The sequence below is a fragment of the Oryzias latipes genome, chromosome 18 (genome assembly GCF_002234675.1).
Source record: "Oryzias latipes chromosome 18, ASM223467v1".
In the NCBI taxonomy this organism is placed as follows: domain Eukaryota; kingdom Metazoa; phylum Chordata; class Actinopteri; order Beloniformes; family Adrianichthyidae; genus Oryzias; species Oryzias latipes.
The window spans coordinates 12,714,173-12,742,051 of NC_019876.2; the positions used below are offsets into that span (position 1 = coordinate 12,714,173).

The window sequence follows — 27,879 nt, forward strand, 5'->3', positions numbered from 1 at the left end:
AGTTGGGAGTGAAAATGTATTGCAATGACAACAAGAGCCGCACCATTTACAATAGAGGCGCACATCGTGTTACTTTTGCTTCAGGTTCGCATCCTGGTCTGCATGACCCAGCGTCTGGTTCCGGAGCGCGATCCGCTGGTTAGTGACCCCTGGTATAGGCCCTCTAGGGCAACACAGCTGCCAGCTCAGAAATGGCCAACTTCAATTTCTTTTGTCTGCTTGCAAATTCAAAATCCCTTAAAGTCTCCTGATCAAATATCATCACAGAAAGTGTTGTAAAGGCTGATTTGCACGGATCCGTCTGTCTGTGTTGACAAAAATAGAAAGTTCATTGTAATGTTTACATCAACTCAATCACGTCTGCCCTCTCCAACGCCAGCTTTATACAGGAGTTAGATTTCCGTTCCATCAAAGCTTCAACTTCACAGTGAAAGGCTGGAGAAACAGGAAACAGAGGCGGGTTCCAAAATAAATTCTGTTGTACTATCAAAATAAAACTGTATTTCATATTTACAGTAATGTGCCCACGCGATTACGCATGTTAACACCGCAAATACCCCAGGTCTACGTTCACCACGGACGACAAAGGTTTAACTTAGAAAGAAAAACATCATTTATGACACAGAACATGCATTTTAGAAGGACTCAGCGAGGAAGGAGAGGGCGTGGCGCCTGATTGCCAAAGTTTTGGATGTTGATGACAGGGGGACAGCAGGACAAACCACTCCTCTGGAAGCCAGAGGGGAGGAGGGACGGATAGGAGACGCAGCAGAGACAACGTAAACTAACTGACGGACTCCTCACGCGACGCAACATAGATGCACTGGATAACCAGCGGAAATCTGGGGTAGTAGATCAATAAAAACAAAAAAACAACAACCCAGAAACACATTTTTAATAGATTTTATTTCACTTCTGAGAGAAAAAAAAGTTTGGTCTTTGTAAACATCTATATAAGATTTCATATGATGTTGGGGCATTTTTTCAAATGCTATTCACTTTACTACGACATTTCCAACACCAAGACTGTTTTCAGAATGACTTAGATTCATGCATCGACACACTCATGGACAGACGGACGTGAAGCATCGGCACACACGCCATGAAAAGGAGAGCGGCGCTCCTGCTGTTTGCTCCTTTGCCATGTGTGTTCAACCATCTGAGGGCTTTTGTTTTAACTTCTACAGAAAAACAACAGAAAATAACATGAAAAGACAATGAAATCCTATCAAAAGCACTTTGTGATGTCATATGTAGGTTTGCATGAGCAGGAAGTGAAAATAAAAGAGCTGGAAAATACTAATGCACAGATTCTAGAAGGTCTTTGTGAGTTTGAATCCGATTTCAAACACAAAGATGGACGTGTTTTCTGAGAATGGGAGCAGCTTCCTCGCCACTGCATTTGTGAGTGAAGAGGCTGCTGAATGCGACAACCGGCCCCCACCTGTCCAGCTAGAGAGTCATTTCCCAAAGGAACATAAAAAGTAAGAAAGAAAACACGACATCAGTAAGTTCAAGACAGAAACTTCGGCTATAAAGATAAAAGCTCCTTCATGATAAAATAAATATATGTGTATTAAACTGGTTTATATTTTCTACATAATTAACCCTTGTGCTATCTTAGATATACCCCCCCTTACTTTGACGTGTTCTCCCTACCATGACAAAGGTGGATAAAGGTGGAAAGATTTCATGTAATCCATGGACACCAGTGAAGATCACAAATCATTGAAGAAAAAAGGTTCAGAGCACTGTCTAGTGGGTCTTGATGACCCCACTCCTAATGTTAAAGTGCCTAGGATAGCACAAGGGTTAATGTTGAACAGTGTTCTTCAGAGATAGTTTTAAATGTGTAAAACCTTTGCTTCCAGTAAAAGTTGTTGGATTTGATTGTTTTAGCTCTTTCTCTGCGAGTGCTCCACTCCCTCGTGTTGTGCATGCAGGTGTAGTCCCGCCACATTAGGAGATCAAAACATTTTGTGTGAGAGGAGGTGGCGCTTTCTGCACAGATGACCACTCAAGCCGAGATATGACGTCTACACACCGCTTTGACTGACAGGTTGATCTGTCAAATATCTGACATTATTGGATAGGTAAACACACACACACACGCACACACACAAAGGCACAGAAACATACAGAATGGAAGGACATGCAAGTGAGTGGGATGGAGTTAACAGAAATGCATGGAGGAGATGAAGTCTTTCAAAGCTGAATGAAGAGCTGCTCTGACATGTTAAAAGACGGATGCACAGAGCTGCAGCACACCACGGTCGCCAAGCAACAGTCAAAAATGTGGTTGCATTTCCCTTTGCGATTTCCAGAGCTAGCACCTTCAAAGCCATCCACCTTAAAAGCCTTGGTGTTTCTACACGTGTCCTGGTGATCTTGTTCTCCTGCAGCCACATCTTCCAGCCCACCTCTTCACAAACACACAACTGACGTTCAAACAAAACAAACGAGTTTGGCTGACCGGTTCCTCCCCAGGCATGTTTTGAGTCACACCAACCAGGAAGTCATGTCTGAACCGCCTGGACGCTTCAGACACGGGAGGCTCTTCCGAAGAAACTCGACTGAGCATGCTCTGTTATGTTCTGTAAAACGCGCTCATCGACTTCCACCGGGCAACAGCAGGCCTTCCCAAAAACAGGCAGAGAATAATCCTGACCTTTGACCTTATGCAGTTCTGGCCAGTTGTTAAAATAAGAGTTTCGTTAGCTGGTTGCCTTTTGGTTGGAGCATGAACCGTAAGGTCTTCCTAAAGATAAAAATTGATTTTCATCTGTCAATCATAAGATCCTGAACACATCTGAAAGTCAAACATATTAAGATTTTTCCGCACAAAATAAATGACAAAAATATTAAATATTAACTTATCTCAAATGCAAGAAAATTATTTTTAATTAAATGTTTTATTTCTTGAGTAAAAGTATGACTATTTAAATTTTGAGTAAATGTGGATTTGCTTGTGAAGCAGTGTCTGAAACACTTCCTGTCACTCATCCGGTCAGTCTATGCAAAGTTTGCATTTAGGGACGACAATGGCAGCTAATTTCTCTGAATCTTGAAAAGAACAGGTAAAAAAAGGATGCAATATTTCAGGGTTGAGTTTTTCCCGTCCAGCTGTGAACAGGAGGAGAAGCGTTGAGTAATCATCTGCGCTGACAGGCCGTATGGCGGCCCGTCTGTCCGGCCTCTGGCCTCCGCAGAGGTCCTAACGCAAAGCTGGACCACTCCCAGACATTAAGAACAGCTGACTGGACATAATATAAAAGTGCGGCCTCCTTTTCACATGCTCTCACCACGCCTGGAACAACAGATATTACAGGGAAAAAAAGCACTGATGATATTAGAAATCATTGTTTCAATTAGAAAGGGTTTAGTGTTACTGTAGATCATTAAAACAAGAAACGTCTGGATTCATGTTGACGATTAAAACCGGTCAAATCTCTGAGGAGCAGAACGTTTTGGTCACTTCCAGGACCAAGAGACGAAATGATGCAGAACAGTTCCTTTTTTTTTTTTTTTAGAGGTGCCACTTATTTTCTCCTCAGTTTTTCATTTCTAGAGTTCTTACAAAGACTTCACATGGATGAAACACACACATCAATAAAAGACTCTTAGATGAGTATGTACAGCTGAAAAACACTAAGAATGGTGGTGGTTTTGATCGCATTCACAGTTGTTGCCACGGTCACAGTCGGCTTTGATCCTCCGTTGGTCCTTCATCGTTTTCGGCGGGTGAGTCTGTTGCAGGTTCTACACTGTAAACGGAGACCTCGCGGAAAAAAAAAAAGAAAAAAAAACAAAACGGAGGGGTCGGTGATTTTCCATGTCCCAAAACCAAGTCCTTTTCCGGGCTAGACCTCCCTCCCTGTTTCACCACAGTGACAAACACATCTCTCTGTGTTGCTGCTTCAACATTTGCACTGTAACAACATCAACACGTGACGCCATTGAGAAAAATTAGAAAATAAGTGAATGGGGGGGGGGGCTGGATCGATCCAAAAGAACTCGGCTTCCAACAACGTTCACCAATTACCAAACAATTTTGCACAGACGAGTGAGGCGTTGGGTTCAGATCGAGTTGGGAAGGATTTTCCACAGTGACAGCGGAAGGAAAGGTAGGACGATGGACAGCTGTTATCCGGGTGCAGGACCACCTGAAGCTCCGGCAGAACTAAATCCAGATTAAGACGTTCTGAAAGTCACTGTTGGTTCTGACAGGTGGATCCTCGGTTACTGTGACAACCGTGTTAAGATACGAAGATTTCTCAGCTCCTCTTTCCTCGGGATGATTGGAGTCCCCTTTTCCTCGTCTTTTACATCAACTTCCCTTTATTTTCCTTTTTGTGATTGTTGTCTCAGCAGCTTGTTCGGCAGTAAACTGGAACAAAATCAGCCTGGACGGAAACTGTGTTGAATCAATGAAATCTCAGTTTGGGACTTTTGAGATTTGAACATTTCTGGGAAGTTTGACAGTTTTGTTGGCGTCTTTTGTAGATCAACCAGAAGAGACTCCCCTTGTTGACTTAATAGGTTTAGGACACGAGCTGATAAAAAGGAGAAAGAACGGGTTTCGGACAAAGGTTTAACCCTGAAGAAGGTGTCAGTCCAGCTCAGCTTCCCGTGTGACTCCGCCCCCTCCCTTTTTGTGTGTGTGCGCGTGTTCAGGTTTCTTTGTTTAAAACACTTGTAAATGACAGTAGGCTTCCAGTGAAGCCAGCAGGATGTAAATCAGCCACAGCGAGATGAACAGCAGTGACGTTATCAACTTGCAAGTCCGCGGCCCGCCCAGCTCGCCGCCGGCCACGCTCGCCCGCCTCCGGTACAGCAGCGTGCTGACGCACACCACGGCCAAGATGGTGAAGAGGGTGACGGAGAAGGCCAGGTTTCCCGGGTCCACCATGAACGGCTTCCCCTTGGAGCGCCAGGCGACGGCGGCAATGGTCCACGCCACGCCGATCCCCAGGAAGACGTTGACAGCATTGGAGCCAGTCACGTTGCCGATGGAGGCGTCTGCGTATTGGTCCTGGATGGCGGCAACTTTGCTAGCAAAGGTGTCTGAAGAAAACAGAAAAAGAGTCGATGAGGTCCTTATCTTCTTTGTTTCAAATAAAAAAAATAAGGAAAATAAGAAATGAGCCAGAAACAAGAGACTGAAGAACAAAAAAACTCCAGAAATGCTTTAAAGTCCCACTCTGACCATCTTTTGACCTATTCTAAAAGTGATTTTTTATTTTGATGATGCCGTTTTTAACCAAAATAAAAAAGCCTGTCATTTTCTAGAACCAAGTTTCTGCAGAACGGCAAGAGTTCATTCGAAATTCACCTCTGAGCTGAAGGTGGGATGGTTGGTACGGAGCAACCCCGCCCCTATTCCTCCGCCCGTTGCTAAGAGCTCCCTGTTTAGACGCTCCCCTGCTAGTTTAAAGCCTCAAGCAACATCAGAGCTATCCAGCTGAAATCAGGCGCCAGCTCAGACGACTTGGATCTAGTCGTCTGCAAGTCATCAGAATGGAGCAGAGCGAGGAGCTTGTGGCCCGCCCAGCGTATCAGCTTCGTCACAAATGCAATCTTTTTCTTTTTTTTTCTTTTCTTATTCTAACAAATTCTTTTATTCTATCTGCTAATTTAATAGAGAAACACTCAGAAGGCAATGTTAAGCTTAATATTCTTAATATATGCCCTTCTTCCACAGAAAACACCACAAGAACCTGTCAAAAATGCCATTTTCATCAGCGTGGAACAGTAGAAATAGTTTTTTGTGCTTCTTTTAAGATGTTAGCTCAATCAAAAACACAATTTCGCATGAATTTTCTTCTCTTCTCCCTCATGTCTGATGTAGATTCCTAAAAAAATTCCTCAATATACTGGAGCAGAATCCGTATCAAAGTGTCTTCAAAGCGTCCAGCAGGGAACTCCAACGCAGCCGCTGCAGGTGTACCTTGCTTCATTTCTATTTTTAGCCGGGATGATGGGCCTCTTTTCATTGGTGAGGATTCATATTCCAACACAAAAGGCGATGTTTTAACTATACAAAACAGCAGATAAATGAGGAAGTTTAATCAGCATTTTAGTTCAACTTTACATATAGATATTAACTATATATATATATATATATATATATATATATATATATATATATATATATATATATATATATATATATATATATATATATATATATATATATATATATATCATCTCAAGATTGAGATTGAAGCGATGTTGTAGTGTTGTAGTGGTGGATAAAGAACAGAGGAAAGCCGTTGTGGTGGATGTGGCAGTGCCAAGCGATGGGAACATCAGGAAGAAGGAACATGAGAAACTGGAGAAATACCAGGGACTCAGAGAAGAACTGGAGAAAGCCTGGAAAGTGAAGGTGACAGTGGTGCCTGTGGTAATTGGGGCACTTGGGGCAGTAACCCCCAAGCTGGAGGAGTGGCTACAGCAGATACCTGGAAAGACATCAGACCTCTCAGTTCAGAAAAGCGCAGTGCTAGCAACAGCTAAGATACTGCGCAGGACCCTCAAGCTCCCAGGCCTCTGGTAGAGGACCCGAGCTTGGAGGAGAAACCACCCGCGGAGGGTGAGAGGGGCGTTTTTTTTTTTTTATATATATATAAACATAAATATATATATATCTATATCTATAGATATATACCTATAGATATAAATATATATATCTATAGGTATATACCTATAGATATATATATTTATATCTATAGGTATATATCTATAGATATAGGTATATACCTATAGATATAGATATATATATCCTATAAATATATATATATATCTATATCTATAGATATATACCTATAGATATAGATATATATATATCTATAGGTATATACCTATAGATATAGATATATATATCTATAGGTATATACCTATAGATATAGATATATATATATCTATATCTATAGGTATATATCTATAGATATAGGTATATATATCCTATAGATATATATATCTATATCTATAGGTATATACCTATAGATATAGATATATATATCTATATATCTATATCTATAGATATATACCTATAGATATAGATATATATATCTTTAGGATATATATATCTATAGATATAGATCTATGTCTATATATATATATATATATATATATATATATATATATATATATATATATATAGATATATATAGATATAGATATAGATATAGATATAGAGAGATATATATCTATATATATAGGTATATATACAGTAGATATACATACATACAGTACAGACCAAAGGTTTGGACGCACTTTATCATTAAGAGTTTTTTTTATGAAAATTGGAGATTCACACTGAAGGCATCAAAACTGTGAATTAACACATGTGGAATTATATACATAACAAAAACTGTGAAACAACTGAAAATATGTCATTTAGGTTCTTCATAGTAGCACCTTTTCTAGTATAGTAGCTCAGATCAGCACTGATGTCCTTTAATTCGTACATTTAAATGAACCCTTTAGCTCCACTATTTACATTCTCTTAACACAGATTCTGAAGTGGAGAAAGGCAGCAGTTTTGTAACACTTTGCGTTAGTATTGTGTTTTATTTTAGTGCAAAGATGAAAAGGCTCTTTTCTCTGCGTCAGAATCAACGTTGATCGCGTCAATGGCCGAAGGGTTAAGAGTGTGTGCCTTAAAGCTGTCGCCAGTGGAAATCAACTAAAAGCTTTTCTCATGAGAGCGAAGACTGAGAATAAAAAGAGAGCAGAACATCTTTCCAGTGGAAGGTGGGACTCACATGCAAACACAAACACACACTTTCATTGATAAATGAAGCAACAGCAAAAACACAGCATCCACGGAACAGAAGGAAAGACTGAAACAACTGATGCCAACGAAGCTTCAGTGCAAACAACAGAATTAAGAAAGGCGGAAAAAATAGACCACCAAAACAACAACAAAAGACACATTTACACCAAAACCAGGAGATGTCAACAAATTAGCATCAAGATGGCAGAAGCTCACAGTTCACGTTTGCCGCCTCTGACAAGCAGCCACGTAGCATTACATGGTGGTTTGGGGAATATAAATTCATCATATTGCTTTCAAGAGACCTCACTGCAAGTCATCAGTGTTACCCCCCTGGAAGAGCAACCCTGCAGCCGTTTCAATGAATCACACAGAGGGGCAACAATAAACTCGCTAGCGAGAGGAATGAGGTGGAGAATTGAATTTAAAGCCTGGGGACGACGCGTCCCTCTCCAGGCGGTGGCAGGTTCATTGAAAGATGGGATGGAGGCTGGTTTTTACATCTCAAATTTGATTTCCCTCCGGCGTGCAGGGAAAGGCCTCCGCTGAGCGCGTTCAGGGAGTCGATTTGCCTGTCCATCACACCTTACAAAAAATATGTTGTTCGTCTTTTGTTTGCTTTACAGGAAGTTGAAATGTAACGCAAGACGGGAAGTGAAATCTGTGACAAAGCTTATAAAAGACAAAAAAAGCTTAAACTCTGTGTTCTAGTCTGTACTTTAAGCTCTTGAGACCTGGTGTCCACATAGATTTCACATTTTTGGTTATCTTTCCAGAGTAATACATTTTCCTTTTCAATGGTCCTGTGTTTAGAGGGTTAGCTCAAATATTAGCTTGGGTCTCAAGAGGTTAACTAATGTGCTTAAAGACCAACACAATGCAACCCGTCTCAGGCACAGGAGTCAAACTTCCGGCCTTCAGGATCCAGTGTCCCACATATTTTCCAGCCAACCTGCCTTTGCAGCTTCTAATTGATAATGCATACCTGATCCCGGTGGGGCTTGGTTCCTGAAAAACCATTAGGATGCTGTCCCTCAAGGCCTAGAGTCCGACTCCTTTGTTCTAAGGCTTCAGTCTTTACCCCTTCATCAAGGATTTTCAGGATAAAATGATTCAGCTTTATTTGGTTTAAGACTCTTTGCTGAATCAACAATATTCTATCCTCTCATGATGTAGTTTGCAGAGAAAATATTATGAAAATGATTTATGCCCTCAAACTCCGGCATTTCCAAAGCATAAAAACATCACAGGCCCACCGCAAAAATCTTGACAATTATCTTTAGTCTGTTTTATGACCCCTAGTGGTCAGAACAGTTTCTTGCAGTCTTGCAGTTTCGTATTAACCCTTGTGCTATCTTATGGGGTCCAGATGACCCGATCCTTACATGGACGTATTCTCCCTACCATGACAAAGGTGGATAAAGGTGGAAAGATTTCATGTAATCCATGGACACCAGTGAAGATCACAAATCATTGAAGAAAAAAGGTTTAGTAGGGTCTAGATGACCCCACAAGGGTTAAGAAAGTCATTTCCTTTCCACAGCAAGCCAGTGTATGCTCAGAGTGGCCGACTCAATTGTAAATTTCCAATTTAATTTTTGGTTACTTGAGTGAGATTAACATGCCAATAAAGCTGCTTTCACATCGCTCTCGGCAACGCACGTTCAAGCAACCCATTTCAATAAAAAATGTTTCTGTGAAACGGCGGATATGTGTGTTTCAGGCTTCTTCTTTCAAAACTCTCACATTCGTGCACAGCTTCGCATGTTTTTAAGTCAGTTTTTAGGCTCTACACACAAAACGCACGGCCATTGAATGCGCGTTGAAAGTTAAACCAGTTGAATTTTGACCAATCAGGCACTGAAATTTGGTAGTGACACATGGGTGACGTCTCACCCATGAGTGACATCACTCCATAATTAATCGTGGGGGAGAAATTAATAATTGCTGTTTGTGTCCGGCTGGAGTTATACAAAACCAAGTCTTTCATTTTTTGGAATAAAGATGTGAAGGAAAATATCTAGAGCAAGATTCACAGGACTTGCACCACATCCAACTGTAAGTGGCAGGGATGCACAACTTAAGGTAGTGACCGTCCAGTGTGAGCGCCATATGCTCATATGCCTGGTGTAAACATAGCATTAGAGTAGAACTATTGGAAATAAAATACCAAAATTGAATTCATGTTCCGACAGGTTTGAAAAAAACCAAGAACGCCTTTTATGGCTTTGACACTGGCTGTCTGCGGGTGAAAAATGGGCAAAACAGTACGGGGGACGCAGGTGGCCAGCACAAAATATCAAGATCGTAGAGCGCTCAATGAGCCTGTAGAGCCTGTAGAGTTTACGGGCATGCTCCGAGAAACAGGTTGAAAGCAAACACAACACGCAGGGATAGAGTATCGGTGGACACGGAGGCACATTGAACATTTTTTATATTTTTAAAATCTCCAAATTTCTGCGCAAGGGGCCTGGAAGTTCTGTTCATGTGATAAATTCATACTCCTTGCGTACTGTGCAGGATGTTGTCAAATTTTCGCCTGCAAGTAATTCGGCACAGGGGCAGTTAAAACTAAGGCTTCACTAAGGACTAGAGTGTGGCGTAATGGGACAATGAGACTTTCATTAGCTTATGAATACTTCATGATACACTTTCACACTCAATGTTCCATTTTCATGATGTCCCTTGAGATGGCCGTCGAGCAGCAAGGGAAAAAGATGCTGTTGCTCCTGTCTACGGCCCTCCGCAGTCCCTGCCAACCCCAGAAATCTGCAGCACCCGTAACGGTGGTCCCAACCTTTACAGGTCAACCCAACCCATACGGGTCAACCTGCAGCCCTCATACAGGTCAAACACAACCAGTATGGGTAAACCCACCCTGTATGGGTCAACCCAACCCATACCGTTGAACGCAACCCGTATGGGTCAACCTGCAGCAACAAGTACAGGTCAACCGGACCTTTACGGAGCAACCCGAGCTTTATTGGTTACCCGAACCGTATCGGTGAATCCAACCTTTACAGGTCAACCCAACCCATACGGGTCAACCTGCAGCCTTCATACAGATCAAACACAACCCGTATGGGTCAACCCAACCTGTATGGGTCAACCCAACCCATTACACTCAACCCAACCCGTATGGGTTGAGCGTAATGGGTTGGTTCAACCTTCAGCACTCATAAGGGTCAACCCGACCTATACGGTTCAACCCGACCTGTACGGGTGCATGTGACTATAGCTTAAGATGTTGCACACTGACTTCAATGTTTTCAACTTCTCCTGTGGCTTTATCTCACCTGGCACCGATGTACCCAGCGCCACAAACACCACAGCTGTCACCGAGTCCTTCAGTCCTATCGTGCAGCCAAAGTGCGACGCCAAGTCGCCAGTGACCGCAGTGAGCACGCCAATCAGCGAGATGGAGACGATGAAGCAGGCCCAGCCGTTCCAGTACTCCGTGGGTGGAACGAAGGCGAACAGGACCTTCCAGAAGACGGTGAGGAAGTGCATAATGTAGTCAAAGCAGGAAGGCAGTCGCTCCTCTCCACTCTCCTCCTCATCGTCGTCTCCTGTGTTGGATTATAGAAGTTTGAAAGAGAGTGGGACAGGTGCGCTACCTGCTCATGCATCAGTTGAAGAACAAAAACCACATAGGAATAAACATTTGTGCACATTACCTGCACTAACAGTAACAGCGTTGACAAACTGCTCCCTCCAGCTGCTGCTTCCAACCACCAAAGCCAGGTTCGTCTTTTTGATCAACTTATCCACTGTACTCTAAACCCACACACACACATAAACACACATACAAGAGAAAGCAGGAAAGACAAATCCTCAAGTTGTTGGTAGACCCACAGCCACACCGAAAGAGGGAAAACACGAATTTGAGCTCCTTCAATTAAGACCTCCACTGCAGGGATAAGTTTAACTCCAGGCAGAGGATGAGCTAATTAACACATTGCTCTAAAACTGGCTCAGACACACCACCTTTTTTTTTTTTACAAAGCCATCTAAGAAATCAAGGAGAAATGAGCTTCAGGCACCCAGGTTGAGGTTTATGGTAAAAGCAGTGAGGAAGAGGAATAATAAAATATGCAAATAGCTCCCATCCACCACAGAAGCAGCTCTCATCTTACTCAGCTGATGAGGAAATTTAGAAAAAACCCTGCAAGGTTTACCATCTCCTGCCTTAGAGGCAACACGAGAGAGCAAAACGCGTTTATTTTCCCAATTGGAGACATCATAAATTGATTCTAGGTGTGTTTTTGTGTGAGCCAATGAAGGCGGGAAATGTGACAGAAGGTATGTTAAAGACCCACTCTGAGGAAAATGCTGTTTCTTAACGTGTTCTTGTGGCATTTTTCTGATGATGTAGGACATAAATAAATAAAATTAAACTCAAAATTGCATTTCTGAGTATTTTTTGATTAAAATCCTTGTGAATCAGAAGCAGACAAAAAAAGGCTGTTTGAAAAAGAGCATATTTGTGACGTAGAAAATACGTTGGGAGGCCCACAAGCTCCCTGCACTGCTCCATTCTGATGACTTGTAGACAGATATAGATCCGTGTACGTCTTTGTTTTCCTCGTCTGAGCTGACATCTGGCTCAAAACTGTACGGCTAGATAGCTTCAATGTTGGTCGCCATTCTTTCTGCACCGCTAATGTAAGGTTTGAGGGGCTGTAAGCTAGCGGGAGAGAATGTAAAAAGGGAGCTCTTAGAAAAAAGGAGGAGAAGAAGGCGGGATTCCTTCGTGCCACCAAGAACTCAGAGGTGCATTTCTAATGCTATGATCACAACATCCTCAAGCGACCAGCTCCAATACGGTCTATGTGCATTTCGAGCACACTGTTACACTGTTGCGTACTGTTCAAAACTCTTCACGCTCACTCATTACCACACAAGTTTTTAAGTCTGTTTTTTGAGCTCTACATACAAAACATGCGGCCATTGAACGTACGTTGAAAGTTAATCAGTAGAACTTTGGTTTTGGCAGTGACGTATGGATGGGGATCTTTTTAATTCCTGGAAGTGCAAACCCTTTGAAAATTGATCATGGAGGAAAAACTAATACTTGCGTTTTGTTCCTGGCTGGAATTATAAGACACAATGTATTTCAAATATCAGAATAGAGCTGTGAAAGAAAAAGCCTGGAGCAAGATTCACGAGATTTGCCCCACTTCGACATTTTGCACCTGGCCTCTTCTAACTGTGAGTACATGAGCAAGTATTAGGTAGCAAAGGTCTAGTGCAGCATTCAAGAACCTGCATTTAGCGCCTTCTTGAACGCCCATCACATGCCAGGTGTGTACATAGCATAATTAACTACATGCTGCTGCATGCATGGGTTCTCTCCGGGATCTCCGGCTTCCTCCCACCGTCCAAAAACATGCTTCATAGGTTGATTGGCAACTCTAAATTGACCAAAGGTATGACTGTGAGTGTGAATGGATGTGTGATTGTGGATATTCTACCCTGCGACAGACTGGCAACCTATCCAGGGCATCCCCTGCCTTTGCCCATAAGTGGCCGGGATAGGCTCCGGCAGCCCCGTGACCCCGAAACGGAGAAAAGGTATAGAAGATGAATGAATGAATGAATGAATGAATGAATGAATGAATGAATGAATGAATGCTCTGGAGAAATTCTATTTTAAAAAATGACAGTTTTTTTTTTGGGGTAAAAAATGTCCTAATCATAATTAAAATCCCACTGAGAATGCTTTTATAATAAAACAAAAGATGATCAGAGTGGGTCTTTAAAACAAGAAATTCAGCAGTTATAGGTTGAGGAGTAGCATGCATGAAGAATCACCTGTTTAGTCCGACTTAGAAGCATATTCACAGCTTTCTGCACACACAAACACACACACACACACACACACACAATGCAACAACACAAATGGACAAATGAGCAAATGACATATGCATACAAAGACACATGATTTTGTTTTCATATTTAGATGGAATAAAATAAAGAAGTGATCCACAGTGGTCAATGATTCAACACAGATGACAGAGACAGATGTTTACCCTTCAAGAAAGTTATTGATAATAATCCAAACTGCTAAACTGCTCCGGTCTCACAAAGCACCAACCTCTGTCAAAGTGAAGCAGCCCGCACAAAGGCTTTTGTTATTTCCCGATCAAACAGATAGTTTGATTTTCACACTGTTTGATAATTTTTTTTTTGGAACATCTGATAACAACAACCCCCCAGAGAAAGCATTACTGTGCAGTTTTTGCTGCACACTCATGAAGTCTATTCAATCCTGCAGCATAAAGCTGGAACTCAGATGTTCTCTGCTTTTCAGGGTCACTTTTTTTTCTCTTTTTTAGGTCAACCGTCACACATTCTTAGTTACCTTGAACTCATACGACTCCTCTATGATGACCTCCAGCTGCTTGTGTTCGCCCAGACTGGGACAGCCCATCTTGGCCACCTCCTCCTCTTCTGCTCCGACCAACGGCTTGTTCTCGTTGGAGTCACCTGAGGAATCATGGAGCAAAGGTTCTGGAAAAGTTCCTTCATTTCAGACAAACAAGCAGGACTGTTTTCATAAGGCAAGCGATTGAGTGAGACAACAAATGAAGGTGGCTCGCTTGAATGACACAGTCTGAGGATATGGAACAAAACAATTGTTGCCACGAAATGATTAAAACTTACTAATTAATTATTTAGATGTAGAGTAAATCTACGTGACGGACAGAGGCATTAAGATTGAGTTTTATTTTATTCTGCAAAAGCTCTGCATTGCAAGGGATCGTCATTTCTGAGAAAGATTTAAACAGGTTATAAAGAAAAGGGTTGCTTTACTTGCAAAGTTGTGCTTGATTTATCTACCCAAATGTCAATATTGGTATTGCTGTCCATGTACATCTTTGGGTTGGAATTGCTTTAATTTGATAATGCCAAAAATATTTGCAAAAAAACAATTTGAGATAGTATTAATGCATTTTATTTGTAAAGAACTTTTTAGATACAAAAAGTTACTATACTATGAAAACCTTCTTTTTTTAAAAAAAGAAAGAAAACAAAGGGTAGATCCAATTTAAATAGATTCGAAGAATTGGAGTACTGCATAAATGCTTTGCAAGAGTTACGTGTTAAACATAAGCGCAAAGCTGCTTCTCTCTGCCTCACAATTGCATTAATTGTATAAACGGTTAAAGAGTTATGGTAATCGAAAGAATGTCAACATTGGAGCTTAAGTTCTGGTGTGAAAGGGTTAAAGTCGTGCACAAATACAAAATTCAGTGTAATGTCTCTGAGGGCTGAGAAAGTCGGTTTTCATGGTAACACCACTGATTTCAAGACACTAAATGATTGTGTCACTTTTTTCTTCAGTAATTTTAAAATGGTGTAAACGGCGTTTACTTATATAGCACTTTACTACCCTCAAAGCCCCATTTACACACACATTCACACACTGATGGCGGCGCCGCTGCCCAACACTGGCGCCAAACCACCAGGAGCAACGTGGGGCTCCATGTCTTGCCCAAGGACACTTCGACACACGGGCAGGCAGGTTGGGAACCATATCCGATCAGAGGTCGTCCGCTCTACCTGTGCACCAAAGGTGCGTTTTCAAACGTTTCCGTTACTAGAGAGTTTATCTCTTCAGTTTTTGTTTATCTCTGTGTAATTTAACCAATATGTGAATTCTGCTGTCAAATAAAAAAGTAATTCAACATGGATGACATTTTTATACTGTAGTCCTCTCAGCGAGAACTATTTTGAGCAATCACCCCTGCGTTGTTCTGCTCTCAGTTGTTCTTTCAAGTGTTATCAGTTCAAAGCTGCTCTAATTGAAAAGTGCAGCTTGTGTGTTGCTAAGAGTGTAGAAATGTCAGTCTGCCGGCTCTCTGACATGCTTATAAAACCAATTACAGCTGTCTGTAATAAAAACGCCCCAGGCTGTTGCTTCTTCGTGTCTAACATCCTGACTGCAGACCTGAACCCCACCAGGGGAAAATGTGAGAGAGGGGCTTTAACATTTCTTTTATTCACAATCCCAAAACAGATTAGAGATCGCATCTGAGTTTAGTTAAACCCAGAGGTAGATATGCTTTTTTAGCCAAAGGCAGGATATCTGCCTGAAGCTATAACATTAACTTAATTTTACAAAGACGTCTCTTCAGTTCCGACTCTGCTTCTCCTCATGAGTAACCCTTGTGCTATCCTAGGCACTTTAACATTGGGAGTTGGGTCATCTAGACCCACTAGACCAGGGGTGTCAAACTGATTTTCACCGAGGGCCACATCAGCATAGTGGCTGTCCTCAAAGGGCCGGATATAACTTTTACATGTAACTGAATGTAATGAAAAATAAATGTAACTTCTTTTTCATGTTGAATAACTGATTATTTATTTATTATAACTTTTTAAAGTGACAATTACAGTTGCATAGAAAACAAATGTTTGCTTGTTACTCTAGCATCAATCCTTATAAATTTGATTCTGTCAGGTTTGGTTACATGGACAGTGTTTAAGTCTGAATGTATAGTTGCCCAATCCCATAGTTTAAGTTAAATTCCCCCTAGATATGAATAAATACACACCAATTTTTATTTTTCATTTTAAGAAATTAAAAAATTTTATGCTTTCGCGGGCCACATTAAATGACATGGAGGGCCACATTTGGCCCCCGGGCCTTGAGTTTGACACCTGTGCACTAGACAGTGCGCTGAACCTTTTTTCTTCAATGATTTGTGATCTTCACTGGTATCCATGGATTCCATGAAATCTTTCCACCTTTATCCACCTTTTGTCAAGGTAGGGAGAACACGTTAATGTAAGGGTGGGTTCATCTAAGATAGTACAAGGGTTAAGGTTTACATAAACACGACTAAATAGAAAATGTTTTCTGCAGTGACTTTTTCAACTGCCCAAGAGGTGTCTTCTGTCCAGTTTCTTCAATGTTACCTTAAAGTTTTTCTCTTCCAATAACGTACCTAAGACCCTCCTTTATTTGCTGTTTCTAATTGTGTCACACAAACGATCCTCTTCCTGCTTGTTTTAAGGGGCAACCAAGAGGTTCTTACTCTGTCTGACAGATCTGAGGGGGTCACTGGAACACGGCAAGTCTAGGGGATTACAGGGGTGCTCCTCTTCCTGCCAATTTCAAGGGTGGAACATGGAAGTTCCTATTCCTGTACGACAGGTCTAGGGGGTCACTGGGATGGTCCTATTCTGTTTATTTCAAGGATGGGACCATGAGATTTCTATTCCTGTGTGACAAGTCTAAGGGTATTCCAGGGGGGCTCCTCTTCCTGCCTGTTTTATGGGTGAAACCATTAAGTTTAGGTCTATTTCTACCTAGCACAGGAATATCCTGTTCAATTTCCAAAGTGAGACCAGTAAGCTTCTCATCCTGTCTAACAGGTCTAAGGGTAGCACAGGGGCGCTCCTCTTCTCGCCTATTTCAAGGGTGAGACCTGGAGGATTTCATTCCTGACTGACTGGTCTAAGGGGGTTGCTAGGTTGCATCTCTGCCAGTAAGGTCTTAGTTTTAGCATGTTGGGATTCTTCCTTTTTGTTTTTTGTTTTTTAAGTGTTGTTTATTAAACTATTTAGCTGTTTTGTCTGCCTTTACTTCTCTGCATTTTGGTTCTACATTACTACTTTCCTTTCCCAAACAAATGATTTAGGTTATTTTGGCAGAAAAAAGATTCTCAATCACAGGCTAATAAGATAACAACAGATATTTTGCATGTAAGCATTTAAATTAAAAAGTTGTTGAGTCCAGGTTTTGGATTTATATGCAAGAGATATGTTTTAAAAAATATTGAAAATACCATTTTTTGGGTTAATTTACTAATATAGTCTGTTCTGTTTATGACTCAAATCGGGACTTCTGTGGATAAAACAACAAATGAGACCAAACTATTTATAAAAAAGAACAACACAGATCAGTTGTGCAACACGTGTCTTGAAAATATTTGAGGTAAACGATAAAATTTTTCCCTTAATTCTTAAAAAACAGATTTTTCAGGCCTGAACTTGATTGACCTCCAGAATCAAGTGGGTCATTCCACAGCAGAGTGTTGCAAAGAAGCGGAAGGCCTGACTGAAATATTTGATTATGGCCATACTTTTGTACTGAATCCATTTAGAGAAAGTATTATTAGCTTTTGGGAAATTAAAGGCAAACTTTTAACCTCTGGGAAATTACCAGAAAGTCCTGGGGAAAAAAAGATTAAAGGCATTTAATGTTCTGCATAATCTCAAAATCTCTTTACTTTATATTATAGCTGGAGCTAAAATGTAAGATTTTAAAACAACTTCACAGCTCCACATGTTAAAGCTGAGCTTCAGACACACAAAGGTAAGGCTGACGGACTCACCGTGTTTCTGTCCGATTTCCAGCAGAACGGGCTCCCCCAGCTCAATGGTGAAGGCCTTGTTCTTCTCATACTCTTCGTCATCAATAATCTTCACTTCGATTATTTTCCTGAATAGAGAGAACAACATGAAAGAACCATTTGGTGTTTATTCTGTGATTTATGTCAAGAAGTTTAAAAGGTGACAGGAAAAAGCAGTAACAAAGGTTAAGTTCCAAAAAAATCGCTTCCAACTTTGAACTCTTTTGAACTCATTTGTTTATGAAAAACTAATTTGTGCAGATAGATCTGAATATCTCTTTTTTTCTTGCAACATTTCATCCAATGAACAGCTGCCTATGCGGCTTTTTACAAACAAAGGGGAATTGGGAGAATTTGTGTGCACAAATGTAACTCTATAAACCTCAAAATGAGGCGGCTTTGGGTTATCAAAATCAGTTAGCAGTGGAACAAAATGAATCCAATCTGCTGCAGTCGCAGAAATGCACGCAGAAAACACACACATTCACAAGAGTTTAACTGCTAATTACTGTGATCAGCATGGTTCCATTTATGTTAAACAGAGCTGTATTTAAACTCTCTATGACAACATGATCATTTCTTCTTTTTTCCCACTGTTACCGTGCTTTGATTCTCTTTATTCCAGATGGCCAAAACAACATTTATACCTACAAAGGAAAAACCATTAGACATTCAAACTATTTTTCAAAGGACCTGTGTAGAAATGTTTGTCTTTACAGTTGGACAACAGGTTCAATGTTTTTCTTTGTGTCACATGGACAACAAAACTGTCCCGTCAAGGCCTCTGACTGAATTTGTATCCATCGCTGTTACTCAAGTGGAGAAAGAAGAGATAGAGGAGAATTTCAAAAACTTTGGTTGGGCAAAAATGAAACTATGAAGCTACGTACACAGCGGGCATTCGACGTGCGTCCAAAAACGTGCGTGTAGTCCACGGTGTTCACACTGGACAGACAGGGAGGAGGTTCTTTTTCTTCTTCTACAGTTTACTATCACATGTCCGTGACCTATTGTTGGAGGAGGATTGTATGAAATGTCAAAAGGTGCAAATTTAGAGATTCGGGTATGAAATGGAAATAGTTTGGTTCATTGCTAGCATTCTTGGAATGGCGAATATGGATTTCCATCATGTCAGCGGAGTGGCCTTGGTTTATTTTTATTTGAAAAACAAACTGAGATGTCATCAGACTTTTTGGCATGTCTAAGTTCACCAGATAAACTAAATCATGTCACTGCCAAATTTGAGTCCCCGATCAGCCCAGAAAAACGGTCGTAGAAACTTGCGTAGCTACAGGTGAATGCAAGAGTTTTTAATAAAAACTGTGCATTCAAAATGCACATTGACATAGACCTTTCATTGGAAGCAGCTGCTTGAATGTGTATTGCAGACCACAGTGTGAATGTTGCTTAAAAAGGGAGGAGAAGCGCCTGCAGCTGAGTACAGATGTGAAAATGGGAGGACAGGCGGATGAGAGAACCCTTCAAAGCTTCTCTAACCTCTGATTTTAGTCAGTTCCTCCAGCCACTGGATTTATAAATATACCTGATACCATTCAGCCATCCATCTGTTTTCTTATCCAGTTTCATACCTTATGGGGTCACGGGGCTGCAGGAGCCTCACCCGAACACTGTTGGGTGAAGGCACGGTACACCCTGGACAGGTCGCTGATACCATCAAGAACACACAAAGACACTTTTGTCCTCATGAAAGCAAGAAAAGATCTGATTCCAATAAACGTAAACTCCAAAATAAGCTCAGGCTGGAGCAGCATTCTGGGCTTTTCCTCACAAAAGGTAAAATTTAATCAGAATAAATATGATAACATAATAACCAGAGCAGCAGTTTTTAATATTCTGCCTTCCAGCCTGCTTGGAGGTCACTTTCTGAATGTGTCCTGGTTATCGTATCCACAGGGTTTGCTTTTTATTAAGCTTTTGCTCATTCCAGATGTGCATTTGTTGACCTTGTAAAACATTTCAGCGAGAAAAAACTATCAGAAACAACACGAACAAGCTCCGATTACAGATTAGAATTAAAAGCATTTAAAAAAATCTATTTGCTTTGAAGCAGAGAGAACTTGTGGTTGTTGGTTTGATCCCCATCATATCACTTCCTGCTTCGTACAAAATGATTCAGGATTAAAATAATTCTATATTTGCTTTAGTTTGTGCAGATGTGCAAACAAAAGGAAGTCCACTCCGCTTTTGAACAGTAGCTTCTCTCCTCGTTTGGTCCAGTCTAGAATTTCTTTCTCTTGCTTATTTGGGTCTTTTGAGGTGTGAAAGCTCACCTCCACAGTGGTAGAGATAGAGATAGAGAGATAGATGTTCCTTATTGATCCCACCTTGGGGAAATTCAATTGTTACAGCAGTTGAGTGCAAAATATAGAAACCAGAAGAACAACAGCAATGTGCAAAAAGAATGAAAGGGTGTTTAAAAATGTGGAAAAATGTAAAAGTAATAACATTTAACAACAAGAACACTATTACGGCATAACATATGTTATATGTAATAAAAAATTAAATAAAGTAAAAGACAATATTCGGATGGGCTATGGATGCATGATAACTGGTTTGTACATGCATATTTAAATTGTGGCATTGCACAATCTAACAGCTGTTGGGATAAATGACCTGCGGAATCGTTCCTTCCTACATGGAGGGTGTAACAGTCTGCAACTGAAGGAGCTGCTCAGCGCCTCCACTGTCTGATGTAGTGGGTGAGAGATGTTGACCATAATGGACGTTAGCTTGGCCAACATCCTCCTTTCACCCACGTCCTCCACAAAGTCCAGTGGACCGGCCAGGACAGAACTGGCCGTCCTGACCAGCTTGTTGAGCCTCTTTCTGTCCCGGTCTGTGCTGCCTGCACCCCAACAGGCCACGGCGTAGTGGATAGCAGAGGCTACAACAGAGTCATAAAAAGTCCTTAAGTGAGGCCTGCACACTCCAAAGGACCTCAGTCTCCTCAGAGGGTGGAGGCGACTTTGGCCCTTCTTATACAGGGCATCGGTGTTGTGAGTCCAGTCCAGTTTCTTGTTGAGGTGAACATCCAGGTACTTAAAACTGTCCACTACCTCAATGTCCGAGCCCTGGATGCTCACCGGAAGTCAATCACCATCTCCTTTGTCTTACTGGTGTTCAAGCACAAGTGATCATGCTCACACCAGTCCACAAAGTCCATGATGACTGACCTGTACTCCAGCGCCTTCCCCCCAACACACACCCAACAATGGCCGAGTCGTCAGAGAACTTCTGGAGGTGACGACTGCCGGTATCGTATGTTTGTCCCAAACAAGCTAACTCTGGTAGGCCTTAGGAACAGTGGTAATGGTGTCAAAATAGTTTGGATATTTTTTTTAACTTCTAAAACTAGAAACATACGGTATTTGAAACACCATAACCCTTCGACCATTGAAGTAATCAACACGAATCAGCTGATTCCGATGCGGAGAAAAGCGGCTTTAGCCGAAGCTTTGGAACCTGAGAAGCTATTTATCGAAATCACTGACAAACATCAAAAACATAAAGACGTTTAAATATTTGGTAAGTTAGGAGGAAGAACTTATCTTTAGTACTGTGTTTTGCTGTAAAGTTATCCTGGAAACAAAAAATAATTTCAATTAAAGGATTTTATCAGTAAATTGCCATGGTTTGGGGGAAATACATCCAAAATATTCTATCAGTAACCTCATTTACCACATGCTCTGCAAGGAAACAGACAACAACAAAAGGGGTGTTGCAAATACAGGGAGATAATACCAAAAGAAAAAAAGAAAAAGAACTAAATGATTTGCAGAGAAAGGAAAGAAGGCAGAAGCGAAAGGAGAAGCCCAGAGCATGAGCATTGGCTCATGCCTCTTTGCTTTTGTCTAAGACGTGAGCAGTTAAGACAGAGTCCACACTGAAGTCACTCAGGGGCACAACAACACGCGAGACATAGTGTTTCTGAAATATTCATTCGCATTATTGCTCTAGGCTTTCATAATTCCAACCAAGAACCTGAACCAAGAACTAATCCTTAAAGTCTTTGAAGGCAGCTCAGAAAGTTTAAACAGGCTAAAAATACCCGTTATCACACTTGAATTAAAGTAGTTTGGCCTCATTTGTTTCATTTAACGTTGACTAAAAAGCATTTTGAAAATTCAGAGTTTTTTAAGGCAAAAAAAACAGAAAAAGGGAGCATCAGCTGTTAACAATTACTTATAGAGGAAGTAATTTGATGGTCAAACTCTTGGAGGTTCCGATGAAAGCATTTGAAAGAGGTTTCAATGTGGTCACGAAATAGTTACGTTTTATAAATAAAAATGCTAATTCACGGCTACAATTTAGATCTGTGTCGTTTTTGGTGTTAGTATTATATGGAGGGATGGGCGATGTCTCTTTCAGTATCTGTATCGGCCGATAATTGCATAATTTGAGTTTATCTGTATCGATCCAATAATAAAAATCTACTGAAATTCTTCTGACTGTTTTCAGAAACACTTTATTTTTGAAATGTAAACTTGTTTTCCTAATAGATTGGGAAGCTTATGTTTACAGACATAGTCAGTAGTTGGCTGTTTGCAGGTAAATGTTATTTTTGATAGGGATACAACCTGGCTCATTATTCTTTTTCAATTTTTCTCAAAAAAAAAAAAAAAATGAATCCTTAAAATACCAGGCTTTTCAGAATAAAATAATACACAATCATAATACCTCTGTTAATTACCGGTATGTAGATTTACTCTATATCATTTTTCTTTCTCAACAAAAATGTCAGCATAATTAATTAACTTTAGAGATGTTGAAGATAATCTCAACAGATTTATTACCATTTAAGAGAAAATTTGTTTTGCATCTAGTAGTATTACAGAGTACTGTATACTATAATTCCTTTTTTTCTAAGTAAATGGAAGCAAATTAAAACTGGAAGGAGCTGCGCTTCCAGCAGAAAATGCAGGGTTGAATGCTATATCGCTGAATAAAAATGAAACTTAAAGGGTAACCATAAATTGACCATAAATTGAGTGAAAACAGCACAATAACAAAAAAGATATTTTTGTGAAAAATGCCAGCGCCGGAGCTCGAACCAGCGAGCTTCTGCACCTCAGAAAGAAGCAAAGATTTTCAAGGATTCCCCATGTTTTTCAATGGTGGGGAAAAATCCTGGAAATCCTGGAATATCTCAAAAAGTTCAAGGATTTAATGGACCAAAAGTCATAACTGGAAAAAAGCTTAAAGAGCTGAACATTTTAATAGTTTAATGGTTTAAATAGCTGAGAAATTCTGGAAGGAGTTAAGCGCCAAAAAATTGCGGAAGATACTATACTAATGCTTTAAAGCATTCAACCAATAAAACAGATGGCTCATAATTGCGGCCTGTAGAACCCCAGAAAAGATAGGGAAGTAGAGAAAGGCATAAAATAAAACATTATAGGTGTCAAAAGCAGTAATCAACTTACAAAAAGGCAAAAACCAGAGTCACTAGTTTAACTTGTATCTGATTCTGAAATCTGCAGAACTGTAATTGGAAAATCTCAAAAAATCTAATTAAAAACCACCAATAAATGCAACATTTCAGTTATTGAGATAAACAGGCTTTTCCTTAAAATTATTTATATTTCTTTTTTTGTTCACACAAAGAGAAACTGACCACAAAACCTGACGTCAACTCAAAGTTCATGTTCACAACTTGCACTTGACTTCAGCTGAGATGTCTGCATGATGAGCCAGCGCGTCGTCACGTGCGCTCACACCTGCCTCATGATTCAAAACGAACACATGAAATTGTGGATCAAGACCAACTAGCAGTTCAGCTCAGTGAACACAACCGTGGTGAGCACGAAAACATGCAACACCTGGAGGTTTTCACGATCAACGTATGCATTCACTGAGCATGAAAAACAAACAAATGAGTTCACACACGTTTGACTAAGGCTAAAACACTCACAGCTCTGAATGTTTTCTTCACTTTTGATCCATTTTCTGATGATTCCCCTTCTGTTTAGCCACATAAATTTGATTCATCTAACCTTTCTTTCTTTGTGTTTCAAGCCCTCCCACTTTATTGAAGTTCTTTCTGGACAAATCTGTGCTGAAACAGGGTCCCAGAAAGCTAAGAGTCTACAGCAGTCTCAGACTTCAACAATAAAAGTAGAATGAAGATTGCAAGGTGCAATGTAAACGAAACTTTAAACAAAAAGTTCTCTCTGGAAAAAGCTGAGTCTAAACAGTAAAATAAATAAAAAAACAAGTATACAACGATACTGAAAACCTATGCATGAAGGTTTGTTGGATAAAATCACTAGTTTGCTGGAATCATATCCTGAATTTAAAGTGGAGAACAGAAATAATTATAAATGGAAACTTTAAGGACCAATATTTAAAAAGTGATGGTTCCAACAGAAATCCCAACAAAAACACATTTAATGTTGAATTTGTCATTTTGTTACTTCAACTGAAAAAGGTTGTGTTGATGCTGGCCATAAACGTAGGTTTTGTTTTTATACGTGAGTAGACCTTCATTAAAAAATGCAATTTGAAGAGAGATTTCAATTAAAAGTTGGACACTTTATTTTCAAAGTATTTGATCATTTTCTTTAATGATTTAAATCAGTTGGAGCAGGAAACACTGTGTCCCTATTTCTGTTCATCCATCTGGTCAGTTTTCAAACTAATTTAGATTTGTAAAAACTAAAACCCTGTTTATTATTTATTTTTATTTTTTACAGATAAGCTAGATTTTGGATGCAATCTGAAGGCAAATATCGAGAGGGAAAACAGACAATCCAACTTGCTCTCATTTTATCCCTTGGCAGTTTGTGGGATAACTCTAAGCAGAGCTAAAGCTTTTGGACCTTTGGGGTCGTCTGAGAAACTCACAGCAGAATTTATCATAAAATCTTCCATCAGTCTCTGGTTTAGTTTTACGACATCAGTCTATAAACTGATGTTAAATCAATGCTCCCCTCTGCCCAACTAAGACTCAAAGAAAAATTGAGGAATTACTCGAACATTATTTGTGTTTTTTTCCTAAAAGCAGAACCATTGATGATGTAGTATTAAAATTACTTTATTGGATAGTTTTTCAAAAGCTGTATTGATAAGCCACCTTTGGAATTAACAGCTCAAGACTGACCATTTTCCTCCTGAATCTACAAACATGAAGACCAATCTTCTCCCTGCCTGCTCTTCATCTTCACGCTGTTTTTCTACACTCTTACTTTTTGACACTTCGTTTCTAAAAGGCTTCTCAGTCAGGAGGGAATCTCAACCCCCCAATCTGTCAAAAGACTGACACAAACCCTAACACACACAAATACCCACACACTCGCACAGGGACAAAAAAAAACCAAACACACACACATAAACAGAGACACGCAGACACAAACACACTCATGTATTGCATAAAATGCATTGTTGTGTGTTTGTCTGCATGAGGTTCCTCCACAGGTGATTGACAGAGCCTCCTGTTGATTGGATTACAGGAACCTCAGTGCATTACTTAATGAATCAAAGCTCTCTCTGGATCTCTTTCCATTCTCCTCTGGCTTGATTTATTATTTTGATTTGCAGCTCCTCGACACACTCTTTATATTTCTGTGGTTTTTATGCGATGAAAGACAACACTCCACTTTTTTTTTGGGACAGAGAGCATGAGAGAGAATCACACAGCAGCTAAATGATGTTCTTGAGTTGCGTAGATAGATTTCCTGCCTTCCTTTGTTTCTTTCCTTTTCTAGTAGAGCCTGAAAATTGTCAAAAATAAAAGCCCATTTCACCCTTCAGCACTCAGGGCATTGAAACAAACCCATTTCTAAACAGACTTGAAGGGGATAACAAAATACTGGTGTTGAAAAATCTTATATTAAAATTATTCAATAAGTTATGTTTTTCATTATTTGGTTTATTTACTTTGACAAGCAGGTGGAAAAAAAAGGGCACTCCAGAGGTTTACTTAAATAAACTTCTTTGTTTTTGAAAATCAGCTCACTTTTTTACAGTTAGGCTAAAAAAAGATGGGCTGTTGGTTGGAATGCTTAGATATTGATGGTAATCTGATGGAATTTAGTTTGTTTCATTTGTGAAAAAAACTGAACCAAAACAGAAACACTGAGCTGTTTCAGTGAATATTAGTTAATATTAACAGTAACAAGTAGTTTGATCACAAAAATGATGTGACCGTAACTGTTTGCCATTTGGTTCTTTTATTTCAAATCACAGTCTGGAAATATGTATTCCTCCTCCTGTAATTAAAAAGCTAAAGTTTTAGGACTGTTACATAAATCTGTGCAGGATCATGGAGGGCAGAGTCAGGGTTTAGGATCTGTCCTGTTTGACATTTTACATAAATTTACATAAATAGTCTTCAAATTTAATAACTACTAGTTAATGAGTATAGCTAACCTCAAGGGTAGCTGCTGTAAAAGGGGAGAAGAAACATTGAACAGGTCATAAATATTTATAAGGATTCAGCTGTTATCTAGGATTTCCGTTTAATGAAAGTGGGAAAAAAATAAAAAGTTAATCATAATTTTGAGGGGGCCAATCACTCAGTATCATCCCACCTTTTTTTCTGATTTAAAAATAAATTGTTTGTCTTTTTAGGTGGACGTTCAGGGTGACAGAAAACTTCATAAAAGCCCCCCCAAGGGCCTTTACACTGGCTGAGTTCAAAGGAGCAATCAGCTCCAAAATCACACATCCTGGACTTGATACGGGTCACCTAGAACCAGAACCAACTTGACAGCTCCCTTATCCCCCCAGGGTGTTAAAGTCATCCTTCTCTTTTTAATAAACCCCCCTCAAAAGGCAGACAGAAAGCCCTGCTATGCAACACCGTCAGTGCTTCCACTTCCAGGCTGGATTCCTATGTGACTTAAAAGTACATTTTCCCTCTACTACTGTTTACATGTTATAGAAGTAAAACTGAGGCACTTTCACAAGAAGATAATATCTTTCTGTGTAAAGAAGCTGATACGACTACAATCAACTTATCTTAGCCTTAACCCTTGTAACCCTTGTAACCCTTGTGTTTTCCTAGGCACTTTAACGTTGGGAGTTGGGTCATCTAGACCCACTAGACAGTGCTCTGAACCTTTATTCTTCAATGATTTGTGATCTTCACTGGTGTCCATGGATTACATGAAATCTTTCCACCTTTATCCACCTTTGTCATGGTAGGGAGAACCCGTCAATGTAAGGGTGGGGTCATCTAAGATAGCACAAGGGTTAACACCTGAGCTTTAGCTCTGTAATTCTTTAGCTTTAGCTCTCTAAACTACTGTAATCCTTCAACCATTCACAAAATGTATGTAATTCCAGCGAATTCTGAAGTGGAGAAAAGCAGCTTTGCGCTGATATGCAACACTTTACAGCAGTGAAGAGTTCACGCAATCAACAGTCAACTGATACTGATGCTGGGAAAGCTGGCTTTTACTTCCGTTAAGTTTTGCATATCAGTTTTATAATCTTAGTGCTGCAAATTGTTACACAGTGTTGGACATCGGTTTTACTAGTGTAAAGTGTAGCACATCAGTGCAAAGCCAGTTTTCTCCACGTCAGAATCTGTTGGAATTATATTGTGATTTCATGAAAGGTCAAACAGTTTTGGTATTTCAAAGAGCGTGTGCTACTTTGCTGTTGCCGGCGACATGTCCGGTGTTAAAGAGTTAAAATGCTACAAAAATGTTTACATTTGGAGTTTAAAAAAAACCTCATTAGTAATCATCGCCTCAGATTTTTTACTCCAATCGG

General features: G+C 40.1%; 1 protein-coding gene across 3 annotated transcripts in view; it reads right to left on the reverse strand.

Annotated features, from left to right (window-relative positions):
- Window positions 1–887: 887 nt before the first annotated feature.
- Window positions 888–27,879, reverse strand: part of LOC101171284 (sodium/calcium exchanger 1) — a 137,843-nt gene continuing 110,851 nt past the window's right edge. For 2 of the 3 annotated variants that reach the window (XM_023965840.1, XM_023965839.1), the window contains exons 12-17: window positions 18,124–18,230; window positions 14,142–14,266; window positions 13,592–13,627; window positions 11,455–11,554; window positions 11,074–11,346; window positions 888–5,064 (exon numbers count right to left, since the gene is read on the reverse strand). In XM_023965840.1, the coding sequence (XP_023821608.1) occupies window positions 4,685–5,064; window positions 11,074–11,346; window positions 11,455–11,554; window positions 13,592–13,627; window positions 14,142–14,266; window positions 18,124–18,230 (1,021 nt within the window). In that variant the 3' untranslated portion in view covers window positions 888–4,684. The remainder of the gene's footprint in view (window positions 5,065–11,073; window positions 11,347–11,454; window positions 11,555–13,591; window positions 13,628–14,141; window positions 14,267–18,123; window positions 18,231–27,879) is intronic. The other variant, XM_023965841.1, reaches the window with a different exon arrangement.